This window comes from Vombatus ursinus, unplaced genomic scaffold (assembly GCF_900497805.2).
Source record: "Vombatus ursinus unplaced genomic scaffold, bare-nosed wombat genome assembly UNPS02014812.1, whole genome shotgun sequence".
Lineage (NCBI taxonomy): Eukaryota > Metazoa > Chordata > Mammalia > Diprotodontia > Vombatidae > Vombatus > Vombatus ursinus.
In genome coordinates, this window is record NW_020954590.1 from 20414363 (window position 1) to 20433903 (window position 19541).

Here is a 19541-nt window from a genome sequence, read left to right on the forward strand (position 1 = left end):
GAAGGCAAGAAAAACAGAACCCATCACAAATGCATAGAAAGGCTATTAGTTTGGGCACAATGGTAGAAATTCATAGCAAGACAAAATCTTACAAAGTTAGAGCTAGAAGGAAATACAACCACCTTTTCCAGCCTCCTAGTTTTAGAGAGGAGGAAATTGTGGTTCAGAATAGAAAAGTAGTTTTTCAAAGATTATGCAAATAATAAGTGGCTTTTGACTACTTCTATTCAATTTTTCAGACTCCAAGTCTCTCCCACCCACAGAATTCAACTCTATTCAGTTGACTTGGATGGCTTACCTCCATTTTGTAGGCTTCAGCAACCACCTTCATAGACATCTCTCTTCCCTGACTCAAGGTGTTATGTGAAACCATGAAATAAAGTTGAGCTGTCATCCTTTATCTCTCTTTTTTATGTCTCTATGGTAGCCCTAAACCTTATCCCAAGAATTATCTATGCTTAAGATGTTTTCTTTACCCAATTTTTTTCTCTAAAGGAAAGAGATCATAGTCTGCAAACAATAGACCTGTGAACTTGACTTTGATTCCTGGGGAAATTCTAGAATGGATCATTAAAGAAATGACTAGTGGACATCGAGAAAAGACAGTGGTGATTATAGAGGTCCAGCATGGTTTCATCAATAACAAGTCATATAAGACTATCCTTTCATTTCCTTTTTTTGACAGTATTACTAAATTAGTAGGTGAGGGGAATATTGTGGATTTAGTTTGCCCAGATTTTGGCAAAGCTTTTGATTTGATCTCATACTATTCTTGTGGATAGGATGGAAAGATATGAATTACATACTAATTCAATCAAATAGATTCACAGCTGATTAGATGGCTGGATTGAAAGGGTAATTGGTTTAATGCCAAGATGGTAGGAGGCTTCCAGCGTGCCCTGGAATGTCTGGTTGTTCCTGTACTGCTTAATATTTTTATCAATGACTTGGATAAAAACATAGATGGTGTGATCAATCAGATTTGCTGATGACACCAAGCTTGGAAGGATGGCTAACACAGTGGATGATCTTGACAGGCTAGAGCATTGGGCTGAATCTAATAAAGATGAAATTTATTTATTTATTTATTTATTTTTAGGCAGTTGGGTTAAATGACTTGCCCAGGGTCACACAGCTAGTAAGTGTCAAGTGTTTGGTCTGAGGCTGGATTTGAACTCAGGTCCTCCTGACTCCAAGGCTAGTGCTCTATCTACTGCTCTATCTAGCTGCCCCAAGATGAAATTTAGTAGTGATGTTTCAGCATAGTCCTATTCTTGGCTACAATCAACTTCATAAGTACAAGATGGGGAAGGCATAATTAGATAGCAGTTGTTTTGAAAAAGATTTGGAGGTTTTAGTGGACTTCAAGGTCAGTATGAGTCAGCAGTGTGATATGGCAGTCAAAAAAGCTAGTGTGATTTTTGGGCCTCATCAAGCATACAGAGAGCTCTCTTACTATCTCTTTACTAATTTTGGGTATCTGCTCTCCATTAGCCATTTTTATGACTAGATGATGATTTGTTAGGTAGTTTACACAGTCCCCAATCAGTGTGAATTAGGAATCCCAAGAAGTGGTCAAAATATTCAATTTCTCACTGAGTATTTCTGCTGAGCTGGAACCAATGCCCACGTTTTACATAATTGCAATTTCAAATAATGTGAATTCAAATACATGTGAAAACATCACTGGATTTATTATTTGTGCTGATTGAGATCTAGCTTTCATCCATAGGTTGGATTAGTTGAATGCTGAGATTGCTTGAAACAACAGAAAAAAATTCTGGAGAAGAAGCAGGGTGATAAGACTGTTAAAAGAAAGTGTTCTGTTTTTTTCTTGTTATCAAATCTAGTCAGGTTAATGAAAACAACAACTGCTTGTGGTGATGGTGATTATCGAAGCCCTAGAGGCAACAGTAAACAGTGTCTTATTGGGGTGAGAGGAATGGAAGGGAATAAATATTTATACAGGCTTTACTATGTGCTAGGCACTTTTTATAAATATTACCTCATTTGATCCTTATGACAACAACCCTGTGAGGTAGGGGGCTATTTTCATCCTCATTTTATAGTTGAGGAAACTGAGGCAAATAGAGGTTAAGTGAGTTACCCAGCTATATGTATCTGAGGTTAGATTTGAACACAGATCTTCCTGACTCTAGGCCCAGTGTTCTATCCACTGCACCACCAGCTATGTGATTATAAAGACATTTCAGCCCTGGTTTTCTCTCCCTAACCAGTTGTTTTCATGCAGTGACCGAGAGCCTAGAAGTCATTGACTTTTCATATCTAAATATGAAATAAATATGAGCTGAGAAAATATGGTTTTGTGGTTTGTCATAATATTTCCTTACCCCAGTTAATGAGAATGAGAGAGTATGCTGAGAACCCAGGAATAATAACAAATTAAGTCCACTATAATCCCAGCCATAAAGCTGACTATGTGGTTGATAGATGGGTCAGTTATTTGATACTGTTTTTGAATTTCTACTTGGGTGAGAAAAAAGATACATATTTCCTTCTCAGTAACACGATCAGGATTCATTAATATTTTTATGCTGCCTTAAGCAAATCCCTTATTTCCAACAATATTAATCCCTCACTCAAGGTCTACAAGGAATGAGACCCTTCATATTCTTCATTTAGCTTATTGTTATTAAAACATACTTAATATTACCATGTTTTCTCAGGTATACTCTGACAAAAGTTGAGAAATTATACGTAATTTCAAACACAAAAGTGGCCTTGGATATTGTACCTTGTTAAAGTCCTGATCCTAATTGTGTTTGGATAATTGGTTCCTCCACTCTGGCCTTCCTCTGATGCCATTTCATTGAATGGGGCTTAATCTGGGTTCTTAAAAGCTATACTGACCTAGCATAAGCTCTGGTTAGTCTTACCAAGCTAGAAGGCCTTCAAGACTGGTTCTGGTGATGAGTTAGGTATACTTGACATATGTGAACCAGCCTCATAACCAGGAGGTTGTTCCCCTGTACCATAAATCTGAGGGTCTCAGCAACTGATAAAGAATGATATTACTTAGGTAGAGACAGTATGCAAATTGTACCAGTTGAGGGAGTATGCCTAGTGACACAATCATGGATCCTTGATGTATTGAAAGATGTACCAATAATGTGTTTGACAGATATTTTATTTGTAAACTGTTCGCAAATCTTAAAGCACTATATAAATGATAGTTATTGTTGCTATTAATAATAATATTATTTTGTTAGATAATCTAGACATTCTGGGTACCCAAACTGCAAAATAAATAGGTCTCTAGTGTGCCAACAATTTTGAGACTATATAGACTTATAGGAAAGGAAGAGGAAGGAAAGTTTCTGCACTTTTGCTATGTGTACCAGTTGAGTTGAGTAACTGATTCTTAGCAAAATATGTTATTGCCTTTGGATTATTCATGGTAATCAGGGAGGGAGAAATTTATATATGAATTTCACAAAGTCCACAAATCTAATGTTAGCTAAAAGACCTTCTTCTCACCAACTCTTTTACCATGGCTAAGGGAAGACAGAATTACTACTGTAACAGTGACTACTCTGTCCCCCACTGCCTGAAGGCCAGATATGTTACATTTCACCTCTTCCCCAGGGTACTTAGGTATCCTTAAGAACATTTGGGGATATCTAGTCTGCCACTGGCTTAGGCCCTCAACAACTGTGTTCTCTAATTTTAGGGGTTCACAGTACCCCAGTTCCATTTGACCACTTAACAATCATCTTTGCTTTCACACAGGAATGTTTACTTGAAAGGTATAGTAAGAACAAAGATACAAACACACCCCTCCCCCCCACCCTAATACCTGGGAGGCATAATTGTCCCTCAGTCTCTTGGGAAGGGAGGGGTATTAGGTTTACAATTTCATTTAGTTCTTATATAGCATCAGTCCCACCAAGTCATAAGTCCAGAGAAAAACAAGAAAGAAAAATTTATGAAATTAATTTTATGAAATTTATGTATTATCTCTAGAGATTAATTAATGCAAATAAGAATAGGGATTGGGTTTGAGATTATTTGATAAAGAGAACTCTTAGTTAAGGAAACTCTTTCAATTCAGTTTGGCACCTCCTCTCTAACATAGAGTTAGAGAGATGCTTAGAGCATTTCGAGATTAAACTACTTGCCCAGGGAAATACAGCCGTTATGAGGTGGGACTTAAACTGAAATCTTTCTGATTTTGATACTAGTTCTCTATACACTTTGCCATGAGAAAGAAATAGAAAGAGTATGCCTATTTCTCAGCTGTGTATGGTACTTTCACAAAAATTGACCATAGGTTGCAGTATAAAATTTTTAGAGACATAAATATTGTTGTAAATATACATTAAGCATATCCTTTACTGACATAATGCAATAAATTTATAATCAATAAAATACATTTGAAAAAGAGAATTAATCCTAAAAAATATGAGTCAAAGAGCAGAATCATAGAAACAATAAATAATTTCATCAAAAAATGAAAACAATGAGATGATATACAAAAACTTTTAGTTGTAGCCAAAGAAGTCCTTAGGGGAAAATTTATGACTACAAATTATAAAGAAAAATAACTCTGAAAGACTTAAGGACTCTGATCACTGCAATGGCCAATCATGACTTCAGAAGACTGATGATAATTCATGCTTCTCACCTTTTGGCAAAAGAATGGTGGACTAGAAGTGCAGAATGAGACCTATTTTCTGACACAGACAATGAATTAATATATTTTGCTTGACTATGCCTATTCGTTATAAGACAGGGCTTTTACTTTTTTTGTGGAGGACAATTGAGGGAGGAGAGAAAGTGGGGAGGGTGGTGAAAGCAATGCTTCTCCTCCCTCCACCCCCAAGAGAAAAAAAAAAAGAAAGAAAAGAGCACCAACGAAACATTTTTAAAATACCAGAAGATAACAGAAGGAATTTCAGAATAGCACAAAGATACAAAGCAGTGTTGTCCCCAAGAGGAGGAAAGGAAGGCTTTGGGAGGGAGGGAGTGCAAGGTACTTGGATGGAGACAGCATTATCATCCCCCTTTTTAAGCATTAATTTTCAGTTTATTAGATGAAACAAACTTTTTTCTCTTTTTTTTTCGTGAGGCAATTGGGGTTAAGTGACTTGCCCAGGGTCACACAGCTAGTAAGTAGTGTCAAGTGTCTGGGGTTGAATTTGAACTCAGGTCCTACTGACTCCAAGGCTGGAGCTCTATCCACTGCGCCACCTAGCTGCCCCCAGAGGAAACGAACTTGCAGTGTAGTCTGCATGAATACAAATCATCTATCTGTAGCAAATGATAAGGAAACATGATGAGGATGGCAGAGAAATACTTTGAAAAAAATTCCCTCAACATAAAACATTATTATAAAGGATTATGTTGAATTACTATATTATTCCCCCACCCTATTTTCTCTAAGTCAACAATAACATTGTATTAAATTTGATATATACTTAAAAACCAAGATATGCATAATAGAGATTCATGGTTTCATATATAATATTTTTTCCTGTTCATTGCTAATGGAAATATTTATGTTTGTTAAGTTTATAACAAAACTATTTTAAAAGAATGGTTATAGATACTTTAAAAAATTTTCAATAATTAAAATTTAATTTTCAAAATAATTTTTTGATTAAAACCTAGCTAAAGATGTATTTCTTCTTTATTCTCCTCTTTGTCCTGATATTTTCCTTCTTTTTATAGGTATAGAATGTATATTTTTTCACTTCTAAACAATATGTGATAATAGAATAATAGACATAATTTTTTTTAGGGAGAGACCTGAGAGACCTATATTTTAACATTCATGCAGAATTTAAATCATCTGTAATAATGCCACTGAGGAAAGAAGTCTTATGCCATGGGGCTGATGGTGGTTACTCATTCTGCAGAGTTTTAAAGGGAGGTAAGCATTTGTTTCATTTTATTTTTATTATATGAGGCAGCAAATCTAGAGAGCCAGCTTTGGAGGCAGAACAACCTGGGTTCAAGTTCTGCCTCTCATATCTACTGGCTGAGGGACCGTAGACAAGTCACTCTAACCTTTCTGTACCTTGGGGAGTTCTATAAGGCTGTAAATTGGTGAGCAGTTGCTGATCTGAACTAGTATAGGTAATTCCTTCTCCTCATGAAATCACACATCTGGACTATCTAGAACTGTATCTATAATATGTCTATCTATATTTGTCTATTTATATCTCTACCATTTCCATCTCTATCCTTATCTGTATCAACATCATCTGTCTATATAGCTATATCTACATTGATGTCATCTCTATTTATATCATCTCTCGCTCTCTCTTTCTTTCTCTCGCTCTTGCTTTCACTCTCTGAATTCCCTCCCCCAAAGAAATCACAAGTCTGAAAGGTGTGTGTTTGTGTATCTACATCTGTATGTGTCTGGGTGAATACATAAATGTGATCATGGCTCCATGAAAGCGCATAGCCCTTAGGAGTTAGCAAAACAATATTTTGAAGTACATTAAAATTTTAAGAGTGTAATTTTAAAAAGAATACTGAATTCAGACATAGTTACCACTAAAGAGATAAATACAACCTGTAACATATATTTGTATATGTATGTAGTATTATATAATATCTGTATATATACAAACACATATATACACATATGTATACATGCATATGTGTGTATATATATGTGTGTGTGTGTGTGTGTGTGTGTGTGTGTGTGTATGGTTGTTGTTGCTGTTCAGTTGTTTTTCAGACATGTCCAACTCTTCATGACCCCATTTGGGGGTTTTCTTGGCAAAGATACTGGAGTGGTTTGCTATTTCCTTCTACAGCTCATTTTACAGATGAGGAAACTGAGTCAAGTAGGGTTAAATGACTTGTCCAGGGTTACACAGCTACTCAGTGTCTGAGGCCAAATTTGACTCATGAAGAAGAGTCTTTCTGAATCCAGACCCAACCCTCCATACTGTACCATCTGTCCGTGTGTGTGTATACACATACATTATGTAGGTATGTGTATGTGTGTATACACACACCCACATATGCACACCCATTGTTTCTTCTTTGGCATACTGCCTCCAACTTATACTTGTGTTTGCAGTATGAGATTGTTCTTCTAAAACTAATGCTTAGGAGCCCCTACCAGTGTGCTTCTCCTTAAGACTGTCAGCCAGTATATGCAATTAGTTTTTAGTAAAGGCATTTACTAGGGCATGGTAAGAACAGTAACTCATCCCATAAACACAGGGTACAGTGACCATAAGCTTAAGAGTACAATAATAGTGAAGGATACACATGGGGAACACATGTGGTTGAAGTTGCTCATTGTTTTGGTACTGTTAGGCATCGAAGTACATTATCTCCAGTGAAATCCTTACAAACTTCCCCCAAGGCTAAGTGTTTCTTCTGGTTGACTTGCTTAGCTTGGTCCCCAGGGTCTGGTCTTCCCTCTAGCTACAATCTTGAAAGAACTAGCTCTGACTAGTTCATGGATAGCTTTCTTCTCTCCTGTCAGTGGACACATTCCTAGACACTGCTGTTAGCCTCAAGTGACTTTATCTCTAGCTGTCATTTTGGAGTGTAGGTCTCTACTCCCTCAAATTCCCCTGAACTTATTCTTTTGTTTGTTTGTTTGTTTTTGGCTAGGCAATGGGGTTAAATGACTTGCCTAGGGTCACACAGCTAGTGAAGTGTTATATGTCTGAGGTTGGATTTGAACTCAGGTCCTCCTGACTCCAGGGTTGGTGCTCTATCCACTGCACCACGAACTTATTCTTTAAATGCTGAATTGGGTTGCTACTTCTGGGTAGGTAGCTTTGCTATTAAACAGCATGGTCAGTGGGTAGGGGAAGGAAAGAAAATCCCCTTATTCTCCCTCTTAAGAAGTGAAGAGCTTAGTTCTACTTTCATAGCTAACTATCTCTTATACTTTTTGATTCATAGAATCTGCCAAACTTTAGCTATTGTCAGGGCTTAGATATCTAAAGCCACACAAGGGTGTGGTCATTTTTTTAAAAGCCAATGATATTATAGAGGTGATCATACACAGAAAAAAGTATGAGAGGGTATTAACATCTTGTCAATATACTAAAACCTCATCATCTGTGATTCTGTCAACTGACTTGAGTATTAGGGGAACTCCATATATATATATTTATATACATACATATGTGTGTATATATATGCATATTTTATATACATTCAAGTTCTTTAATTATATTAAATGATTTTCCTTTCAAAATTTCCTATCCAATATGCTGAATTTTTTGGGGGGTGGGGAGAGGTTGGACTATGTGATACTTAATTTCTTTCCTAAGTAGTTGAAAAATAATTTAAGGGTATTTTATTGAGTTTTTTGTTGGGCCTACTGAAATGGCTATATTTTATCCCAAAATTAAAACAGAAACATATTATTACATTGTATTCCTTTTTTCAATTATGTTTTACTCTTGGCATGAACAACAAACACAATATACAGTACATAATAATAGCTAGAATTTATATGACACTATGTGTCAGGTATTTTACAAATATTATCTTATTTGAGCATCTCAACAACTCTGGGAGGTAGGTACTATTATTATCCTCATTTTATAGTTGAAGAAGCTCAGGCAAACAGAGGTTAGGTGACTTGCCCAAGGTCACACATTTAGTAAGCATTTGAACTCAGGTCTTCCTGACTGCAGGTCTCTCTATCCACCCTATCTATGGCACTATGTACCTGCCTAATAAAATATCTATGAAAAAAAGGGTGATGTAGTTGATTAATGCCATCTTTGAAGTCAAGAAGATCTGGATTCAAGTTCTCCTCTGTCACATACTATCAATGTGGCCCTGAACTAGTCACTTAACCTCTCTGTGCTACAGGTATGTCTCTAAGACTGTAATCTGTTGAAGTAATAGGGAGCTACCAGAATTTATTGAGTAAGGTGACCTATACTTAAGGAAAATCACTTTGGCTGCTGAGTAGAGGGAGTAGAAGGGAGATACTTGAAGAAGGGAGAACCTGGGAGGTGGCTGTATGAGTGAAGAGAAGGGGACTGATATGCAAGATAGTTATAGTAGCTGAATCACCAAGAAGCTAAAACACACACACACACACACACACACACACACACACACACACACATATGGGTGGAACATAGGCTTGGTTGTTCTAGCATAGCTACCTTGGCATACCTAATTGAAGATTATTCTCTATTCTTTCTATTTTTTTTAAGTTAAATTTTAATTTTTTCCGTTCAGCAAAAATCTTCTTCAAAAATCTTCCCTTGAAGGGAGAGAATTTGGAGCTCAAAGTTTTAAAAATGGATGTTAAAAATTGTTTTTAGGGGCAGCTAGGTGGCTCAGTGGTTAGAGCACCGACCCTGAAGTCAGGAGGACCTGAGTTCAAATCTGGCCTCAGACCAAGCACTTGTCACGTACTAGCTGTGTGACCTTGGGCAAGTCACTTATCCCCAATTGTCTCACTAAAATAAAAATAATTGTTTTCAAATGCAACTGGGAAATAAGACACACAGGCAAGGGAGTATAGAAATCTATCCTGCCCTACAGGGAAATAGAAAGGGAAGGGGATAAGAGAAGGGGGGAGGGTGATAGAAGGGAGGGCAGATCAGGGGAAGGGGTATTCAGAATGAATGCTGTCTTGGGGTGGGGGGGAGGAGAGGGAAGGGGAGAAAATTTGGAACTCAAAATCTTATGGAAGTGAATGTTGAAAACTAAAAATTAATTAATTAGAAAAAAATCTTCTTTTCCTCCTAGTTCTCTTCCCTCCCCAACCAAAACTCTGTTACTTTTTACTCTGTTGCTCTGTTTACTCTGTTACTCTGTTATTTTTGAAGTATTTATTTTAACAAAAATCTTGAAACACTCTTCAAAGACACAAGGATTTAAAAATATTTCCACCACCCTTCCTCCCAAGATTCACATGAAAGTTAAATACAATGCAAGAAAGGAGAAAAGAAACATTATTGAAAAAAGGAGAAATGAAGCAAATTCCATTTATGGGCTTATGGTATTCATTCTACTTTAGGACTGTATTTCTGGTTCTTAAATGACTTTGAGATCCCTCCAATATTTTTTGATGTGAGATTTCCATATCTTTAGTATCTGATTCTGTGCTTTATTCCACCTCTTTCTTTTGCTTCTATGGTCCTATTTTTGTTGGCAAATCTCTATTTTCCAAGTTACACAAATCCAGTTTGCCATCATCCTTATTTCCTGTAGCTTTTAGCTCTTGCAAAAGAATTTCTTGTAAACTCTTATAATGATATTTTTCTGTGTAGCCCAATAATTTCACTTCTTCCATAAATTTAGCAATTTCATCTGGCTTATTTTTCTCAGGAAAACATTTGTCCATCAAACTTGCAATATTTTCTTGGTAGCTAATTTTGGAGTCTCTGATATAGTTAGGATCTTTCAAATTGTCCTCCTAAGGGAGAAAGGCTACTGAGCAACTGGATCATGCAATAACCTAGTATTTCCAAGTCATCCATCTTGATGGTGCCACACCCTTGTGTGCATCAGCACTTGTATCCTCAATGGTTCCCTCATGATACCTTTTAGGGTCTTCTTTGTATGCTTTATGAACTCCTTCTGGACAATATTGGTAATTGAGGCCATAATGTACTAAATATACCTGGTCAGGATTCTCATAGCTCAGAAGAAGATTTGAGGACTTGATATCTCCACATACATATTCATGCTCATGGATATATTCCAGAATATCCAGTATATATAGTCAAGCAAATCAAATTTCTGCATTGGCCATGTCAAAAGGGCTTACATACATGTCTCATTCTGTACTCTGAGTCTTTCATCTCTGTGTCAGGAGGTGGTAAGAGAAACTCATGGGAAAGGTAAATGACAGACTGCTAGATGTGGAGTCAAGAAAATCTGAGTTCAGAGCCAGTCTCAGACATTTACCAGCTGTATGATTCTAAGCAAGTCATATACCCCCTTTCTACCTCAGTTTCCTGATCTGTAAAATAAAGATAATAATAGCACCTACCTACTAGGATTGTTGTGAGGATCAAATGAGAAAATAAAGTGTTTTGCAAACTTTAAAGAAATATAATAAAAAAAATATAATGAGAGATTGCTTTCAGGTCTGGGGAGATGAGGACTTTATGGAAATTTTTTTTTTTTTTTGTGAGGCCATTGGGGTTAAATGATTTGCCCAGAGTCACACAGCTAGTGAGTATCATATGTCTAAGGCCAGAGTTGAACTCAGGTCCTCTTGATTCTAGGGTCGGTGCTTTATCCACTACACCACCTAGCTGCCCCTAACTTAATGGAAATTTTCATCTTCCATCTCTGTACCTTTATATAAGGTGTCCCCTATGTCTGGAATGCTCTGTCTCCTTACCTTTTAGAATCCCTGCCTTCAAGACTCAGATCAAATGCCTTCTGCAAGCATGTACCTTCTCTTGCAAGGAATATCTTTTACATATATTTTTATGTACACATCGTCTCCCCTTTTAGAATGTAACCATCTTGAGGGCAGGGACTGTTTTCCCCCCACTTTTTTCTTTGTATTCCTAGGGCTTAGTAAAGTGCTTTGTACAAAATAAGTGCTTAATAAATGCTTTGCTGATTAATTGGTTGACTCATGGAAAAGGTGGTGCCTGAGCTGGATGTTGAAGGAAGAGAAGGATTTTAGTAAATGCAGGTGGAGGAAGAAGGGAGAAACCCAAAAATGTCCAGAGGTGAGAGAAGGCAGCATGAGATTAGGGAACAAAGAGTCTGTGCTTCTGTTTGTGTGGGCAATGGGGAGCCAGTTTTTGGACAAAAGAGCAACGTGGTCCGATCTGTGCATTAGCAAATTTATCTTGTTCATTAGAAGATTATTTTTGCAGCTCAGAGATAGATGGATTGGAGAGGAGGAGATTGTGGAGGTGGAGAAATCAGTAAGGAGATTATTACAATAGTCCAAGCAGGAGGTAATGAGGGTCAGTCCAAGCAGGAGGTAATGAGGGTCAAATTGGAAATAGTGGGTATGTGAGATAAGAAAATAAAGGATAAGAAAGAGGGAAAAATCAAAGGTGATTCTAAGGCTTTGAACGTGGGTACTTAGGAAGATGATGGTGCCATCAATAAAAATAAATATGTCCAGCAAACAGTTGGGTTTCAAGTCTGGAACTTAGTGGCAACATCTGAACTGGATAGAGAGCTCTAGAAGTCATCTGCACAGAGTTAGTAATTGAAGTCATGGGAATAGATGAGATTGCCAGGAGAGAAGATTATAGAGAGATAAAAGAGGAGGGCTGACGATAAAATGTAAAGGGATTCCCCACACTTAGAAAGTGGAGGAGGAAGATAAAGCCCTGATAGAGACTGAAAGGGTGAAGCTGAGATAGGAGGAAGTATCAAAGATGGAATGTTCAAGGACACAAGTTCAAGAACAAGAAGTGAGGAAAAATCTTTCATTTTGGCAACTGAGGGAAATGGAGACCTCAGAAAGAGCTTCTGTGGGGACAGAAGCTAGCTTGCAGGAAACTGAGAAGTGACTAGGTTACAAAGGAAGTGCAGGAACTTGGCAAAGACTGCTGTTTGGAGAACTTTAGCAGTGATGAGAATATGAGTCAGTTTTAGTCCTTTGTGTCCAGCTAATAAAATTTCCTTTGACTAACAAATGTGAATTCTGTTCAAACTTGACTCAAGGGTAGCTAAAAACATGGGAAACTTATTGCTGATAAGAGATATATTATAGAGGCAGGATTTAGAACAAAGAATTTGAGGTGCAGGGCTAGAGTTTCCTATCAGCTCTGGGGTGCAGTAGAGAGAGTTCTGGACCTCAAGTCAAGATTTCAGGAAGACTCTCTGACTCAGTTTTTCTTCTCTGTAAAATGGAGAGTAATCATAGCCCTTACTTTTTTTTTAAGATATAAAACAAGACAATATTTGTAAAGTGCATTGTAAACCTTAAAGTGCTATGCAAATTAGCAGTGGTGGGGCAGCTAGGTGGCGAAGTGGATAGAATACTAGCCCTGGAGTCAGGAGGACCTGAGTTCAAATCCGGCCTCAGACGGTGTATAGAGCACCTTTCCCATGTGACTCTAAGCAAGTCACTTAACCCCAGTTGCCTCACAAAAAAAAATTAAAAAAAATAATTAGCAGTGACACCTAGCTTTTTTGTTCTTGCTTTTCCACAACTTCTGATTGGCATAGGAGGCACAGTGGGTATTGTTGGATGACGGGAAACCTATGGTGGCTCAGACTTACACATTCTCATCTTTGGCAGAATCTCCTTATTCCCCCAGTGGATTTTGATGGCACAGGATCCCCATAAAGGGTTAGATGGAAATTATCAGGAATTTCTAACCCTAAATCAGATAGTGAACTAATAGACCATTCTTCTTAAGGAAAGGCTACTTTTCCTTGGCTTGATGACTGTGTGTGTGTGTGTGTGTCTGTTTGTGTTTGTGTGTGTGTGTGTGTGTGTGTGTGTCTGTGTGTGTGTGTGTCTATGTGAAGGGCCTATGTGCCAAACTGAAAGAACAGCTTAGTCTGCAGACTCCAAACTAAAAGAGAAATGGCAGAGCCTACCCCTGCTCTTGTAAGAAAAAGAGATAGCACCCCAGCTTGAGGACTCCAGCTGAAGCCAAATAGGTAGCAGCAGTGAGAATAACCTAGGAGAGAAAGGCAAATAACAGCAGAGATACCAACCAGCGGGAAACAGCGGAGATGAGATCTGTTACCCAGATGCAGACCTGGCAGAGAACAACCTGATGATACTACCAGAAAGCACTGATGGCCCTGCAGAATCAGAAGTATGAATTTGTTATCTTTTCTTTCATGGACCCTGGTCATAAATGTTCCCTACGTGTGTGCACATCCAATTTTGTCTATGGAGGGCTCTGCTTAAGATTACACTCTAAAAGATATATAAAAACTATGAGATCAGTTCATTTTTCTTCTAAGGGAAAAAATCCATGTTGTTTATTAATAAAAAAATTTTTTGTTTTGTAGAGACCATCAATACAACAGTGTCCTTTTCCTTCTCATTCCTAAAGTTTCCTAAGGTATTTTTCAAAATAAATTTCAATGTTTCCTAGTCTACTGGAATAATGTGTTAAAAATGTAAAAGAATTAATTTTGTGCTCCAAAAATAGCCATTAAAGATTAATGTTAAAAAATTAGCTTGTGGTGGTGTTATTAGATAGATAGGAAGTGTGGTGTGATGTAGTGGTATCAAACCATTCATGAGCATCTTTGTGGGCCACATATTGACTTAGAAAACTACCTATTAACATTATCTGTGTAATATTGTATTTTTATTTTTTGGTTAATATTTCCTAATCACATTTTAATCTGGTTTGCGGCTCACTCCAGAGTGAGGTGAGTTTGACACCTCTGATGTAGTAGATGGAATAATGGAATTTGAGTCAACATAGACAGAGTTTAAAGTAGCCATTGTCTATAAGCAATCTTCACTTAATCTTTTGAGACTTGAGATCACACCAGTTTAAGATTGACAGAGATTTTCTCTTTTGAAAGGTGTCCAACTTATTTGACTAAAAATGATTTAGGCATATATTGGAATCTACTTTATATCCAATTATTTTGGGATCAAAAAGTCCCAAGTCCATTTTATGTAACTTTCTATGGCACCTGAAGTGATCCTGAATGTTTTTCATCTTAGTCTGATGAAAAAGCATAGCATTTTCTTACCAAGTTAAATATAATTCATGTATGGGTGTGTGTGTGTATGAAAGATTTTATTATCAGGCATAGACTGAGGCTTACACCTTTGGGGGAGAAATATACAACCTTAAAGAATACTGTAAATGTGGATGCTTATGTATATATATGTGTATATATATATGCTTATGTATATATATGTATATATGTATACATATATGTTTAATTTATAACTTCATACATTTCTTACTTTAAGTTGCTTTTCTTTGTGAAGAATGGAAATTTTCTTAAGTTTCTAGCCTTTTAGTCATAAATTATTCCTAAACTTTTGAAATTCCAAAGAATTAGTGAAAAGAAAATGGTGAAAAAAAAATACATGTTTACAGCTTCCCTTTACCTACATTATTCAATTATAACAGTCTTGGGGTAGAGGTCCATTGCAGTTGCAAGTTCTCTAACCCATGCCACTGGAGAAAATTCCTGGACCTAGGGTCCCTAGCTGCAGCCATGGAAGAGGCAAGGATTTACCTCTTGGCCTTGCCCTGAGGATGTGGCAACCACAGAGAAGAATCAAGAATCTGAGTGGTAGGGATTACATTCTGGTAATCCTAGCATTCTGGAGTGTTATGAATTGGTGATCTCAAGAGGTGGTCTCCTGGATCTTGTTGAGTTCTGGAGAATTAAAGGACTCAGTTACATAGAAAAGACAAAAGAGAATTCTTGGGTACTGTGAGATTCTTGGGAAGAAAAGTACCATGCATGTGCCCCTGGAATTGAAAGAGCAGCAAGGGACTGTCATGATATGCTAGAGCAAATGATCTTGACTTTGCCCTACTCTATTTCCTGAGTTAGTTGGACAGTACAGGAACTCTCCTCTTCATTTCCAGATACACGGTTGAGAGCATATGCAACTAAAATGTGTTCCTGCCCCAAGGCAGGCATTAGAATCTCCAGGTGTGGGGCATGGGAAGGGGGCCTCCTCCCCACTCCCTATTAGTGGACTTTAGCTCTTTGGCTCTGTGGTCTATGCCCAACCCTCTCAAGATCTCCCTGAAAAGGGGCAGCTAGGTGGCGCAGTGTATAGAGCACCTGCCCTGAAGTCAGGAGGACCTGAGTTCAAGTCTGGATTCAGACCAAACACTTGACACTTACTAGCTGTGTGACCCTGGGCAAGTCACTTAACCCCAATTGCCTAAAAAACAAAAAAACAAACAAATAAAAAAAAGATCTCCCTGGGTTATCAGTGGGTGTGACCATACTGTCCCTAGGGAAAAAAAGATCAAAACCCCAGACAAAGGTTTACTGAGTCATCAAGCTGATCAATTGCCTACGTTTATTTTAAAATAAAATTTTTGATCACTGAATGCAAAGATGTAGTTTCAGCACTTTAGGAATTGAGAAAACTATGATTAACTCAGAATTGAAATGTTTTACTCTTAATCTTTGAAAAATGAAATATTTGGAGAATGAAATAGTTTTTTAGAAAAATGTATGTGCATCATGTACTGTATTCATCATATTCTATATTCTCTGTTTTAGGGATTCTATATTTTTATTGCAGAAGCCTTCTCTGGTGGTATAGAAGACTCACTGTTTTGTTGTAATATTACACTCGAACTCAAAAATAATTTTATTAAAAAATAAATTGATTTTAGAAAAATGAAATGACTTTTCAATCAACAAATATTTATTGAGTAGCAGATACTGTAAAGGATATAAAAATAGTATATGACATGCTCCAGTAGGGAAAAGATGAACAAATATAAAACATTTGGGAGAATAATGTGAGATAGCACATAATTAAGGAATAGATTGTACAAGTTCTATCTGCAAATGCTGTATTTGTTCAGAAAAGAAAGATATCAACAGTTTTAGATGAGATAGGGAAGGCTGAATAGATAATGTAGGGCTTGTCCTTGGGCTTTCAAGGATGGGATGAATTTGGATAAATAGAGAGAAAGGAAAAAGGACATTCTGAGAGAAGGGAATAGTGTGAACAAAAGTGGGAGTGAACATGGTGTATCATTTCCAAATTTCAAGATTATAGAAACATAGGTTTAGAACTAAAAGAGAAATTAGAGGTCATCTAGTCTAATCCCTTAAATTTATAGATGAGGGAACAAAGGTCCAGGGGAATGAAAGGTGTTGTCTAGATACACTTGCATATATGTGTATATATGAATATGCATGTACATATATACACACATACAAATAATCTATATACAATCCATAATTGCTTGCATATATTATTGACCTCAGTCACCTAATCATTTTATATATATTATATTTAGTATATATGTTTCATTATATATATATAAGATCTCTCTTCATATATATCTTAGTGTTTATATATATATGTGTGTGTGTGTGAGTGTGTGTATGTGTGTGTGTGTGAGTGTGTGTATGTGTGTGTGTGTACACATACATGACGTAATAGAAAGACTATGGGATATGACCTAGATTTGTCATTTAATAAACAAATTAGAGGAGCAGAGCAATTTCATGTACAAGAGACTGGCTGATAGGGGACCAATCCTCAGAGCATGTGCACCGTGTTTTGCTTGCTGCCAATCCATGTGTAGGGTTTAATGAGCTGACTTCTGGAAGCCAGCTTATAATGGAGGGACCCTGCCCCAAATTAAGAACATTTGAAGATATGCTGCGACTTTCTTGTCAACTTACTGTATGGTGAAGAAAAGCCTTTTTATTGACTGCAGAGCTGGAAATGAAAAAGCATACAAATGATTTTAATGGGGAAAATTAGTTTCTTTCTCTATTATGAGTTTTGACTGAGAGAATCTCATTCTTTTCACTTGAGCTGATGTATGACTGTAAACACTTTGCCTCTTTGTATTTGTTTTTCCCAGTGCTTAGATGAGTATTCATAGAGATGGCATGGACTAGATTGTGAATGTGTAAGCTTCTAAAGGTTGAGTTACCAAAGGTCTACCAACTTAGCTCAGGAATGCATTAGACCTGTAGAGTGACCTGCTTGACCCTGACCAGAGAATGATCAACCTGGGAGCTGAGACACTGTATCCTACAAGCAAAAGAGTGACTCATCCATTGACTATGCTGTAACATAAAGTGAATTTGGTGGTGGGGAGAATGTTTGTAGCTACTACTTTTAGTATAGGGGGATGTATTCATACTCCTGTTATAGCTCTATCTTTTCAGTAAGTATCTCTTTGGAAAAGATACTTGATAACTGCTTATTGATGATATTGAGGAGGTATCAACTGGTAAATGATCCTGGTGAGACGCTAAGTTGGCACTGAAAAATGGATCAATCAATAGCCATTTATTAAGCACCTATTATTTGCTAGGCACTGTGTTAAAGGCTGGAAATGTTCTTAACCAGGAAGGGAAGAGGATAAACCTTTATTAAGTGTCTACTATGTGCCAAGCATTGTACTAAACACTTTACGAATATCTCATTTAGTCTTCATAACAACCCTGTGAAGTAGACGCTATTATGATCCCCATTATACATTCACATCCCCTGCTCAATAAACTTCAGTGGTTCCCTATCACCTCCAGGATCAAATACAAAATTCTCTGTTAAGTCTTTCAAAATCTGCCCCTACTCCTCTCTTTCCAGTCTTCTTATACCTTATTCCTTTCCAGGTTTTCTTCAGTTCAGTGACAATGGCTTGCTTGCTGTTCCAGAAACAAGACATTCCATCTCTCAGTTCTGGCCATTTTCTCTGGCTATTCCTCATGCCTAGAATGTTCTCCTTTTTTATCTCCAGCTACTGGCTTCCCTGACTTCCTTTAAGTCCCACTTCTACAAGACTTTCCCAACCTCTCTTAATTCTAGTTCCTCCTCTCTCTTACTTATTTATTTATTTGTTTATTATTTATCCTATATATAGCTTGTTTGTACGTATTTCTTTACTTGTTGCTTCTCCCATTAGATTGTGAGCTCCTTGAGGGCAGGGGCTCTCTTTGGCCTTTTTTTATATTCCTAGTGCTTAGCACAGTGCCTAGCACATAGTAAGGTGCTTAAATAAATGCTTATTGAAGGGCAGCTAGGTGGCACAGTGTATAGACCACCTGCCCTGGAGTCAGGAGGACCTGAATTCAAATCTGACCTCAGACACTTGACCCTTACTAGCTGTTTGAACCTACACAAATCACTTAACCCCCATTGCCTCACAATAAACAAACCAAAAAATCCAAATGCTTATTGACTGATGAGGAAATGGAGGCAGATAGCATTGAAGTGACTTACCCAAGGTCCCATAACTAGTAACTGTTTGAGGCCAAATTTGAACCAAGACTTCCAGTATTCTATTCACTGTGCATTTAGCTTGGGGTAGCAATTGCTGGCTATTGATATTGAGAAAAATACATATATATATATATATATATATATATATATATGGAGTCTTGAGCCAAGAACAATAGGAAAATTCCACTGTCCTTCAAGAGTACCTCTAGAACTCTGATAAGAGAAATGTAGCCAATTGTGCTCTGTGGTCCCAATCTGCTAGTGCACATGTGGATCAGGAGAGTAAGTCCTAAGACTTGCTACATTTGGTTATATAAAATTAAGGTTTTGCATAAACAAAAATATTGTGGTGAAGAATAAAAGGAAGATAGTTAACTGGTGAAAAATCTTTGTGGCAAATTTATCTGACAAAGATCTGAAAATGAAGAAATATAAAGTATTGATACAAATGTATAAAAACAGGAGCCATTCTCCAATAGATGAGTGGTCAAAAGATATGAACTGGCAATTTTCAAAAGCTGAAAGGCAAGGTATCAACAATGCTCTAAATTACTAATAATAAGAGGAATGGAAATTAAAACAATCCTGAGGTTTTACTTTATACTCATTAGATTGGTAAACATAACAAAAAAAGGAAAATAATTTCTTGAGGACTTATATAAGGACAGACACAATAATGCACTATTGGTAGAACTGTGAATTGGTT

At 37.1% G+C, this 19541-nt stretch overlaps 1 protein-coding gene across 3 annotated transcripts in view; it reads left to right on the plus strand.

Moving 5' to 3' along the window:
- The window catches only part of LOC114053699 (lymphocyte antigen 96-like), a 90348-nt gene that overhangs the window by 6601 nt on the left and 64206 nt on the right, over positions 1-19541 (plus strand). For 2 of the 3 annotated variants that reach the window (XM_027876819.1, XM_027876818.1), the window contains 3 exons: positions 5762-5893; positions 13930-13982; positions 16141-16261. In XM_027876819.1, the coding sequence (XP_027732620.1) occupies positions 5762-5893; positions 13930-13982; positions 16141-16245 (290 nt within the window). In that variant the 3' untranslated portion in view covers positions 16246-16261. Of the gene's footprint in view, positions 1-5761; positions 5894-13929; positions 13983-16140; positions 16262-19541 lie in introns of those variants that run through there. The other variant, XM_027876820.1, reaches the window with a different exon arrangement.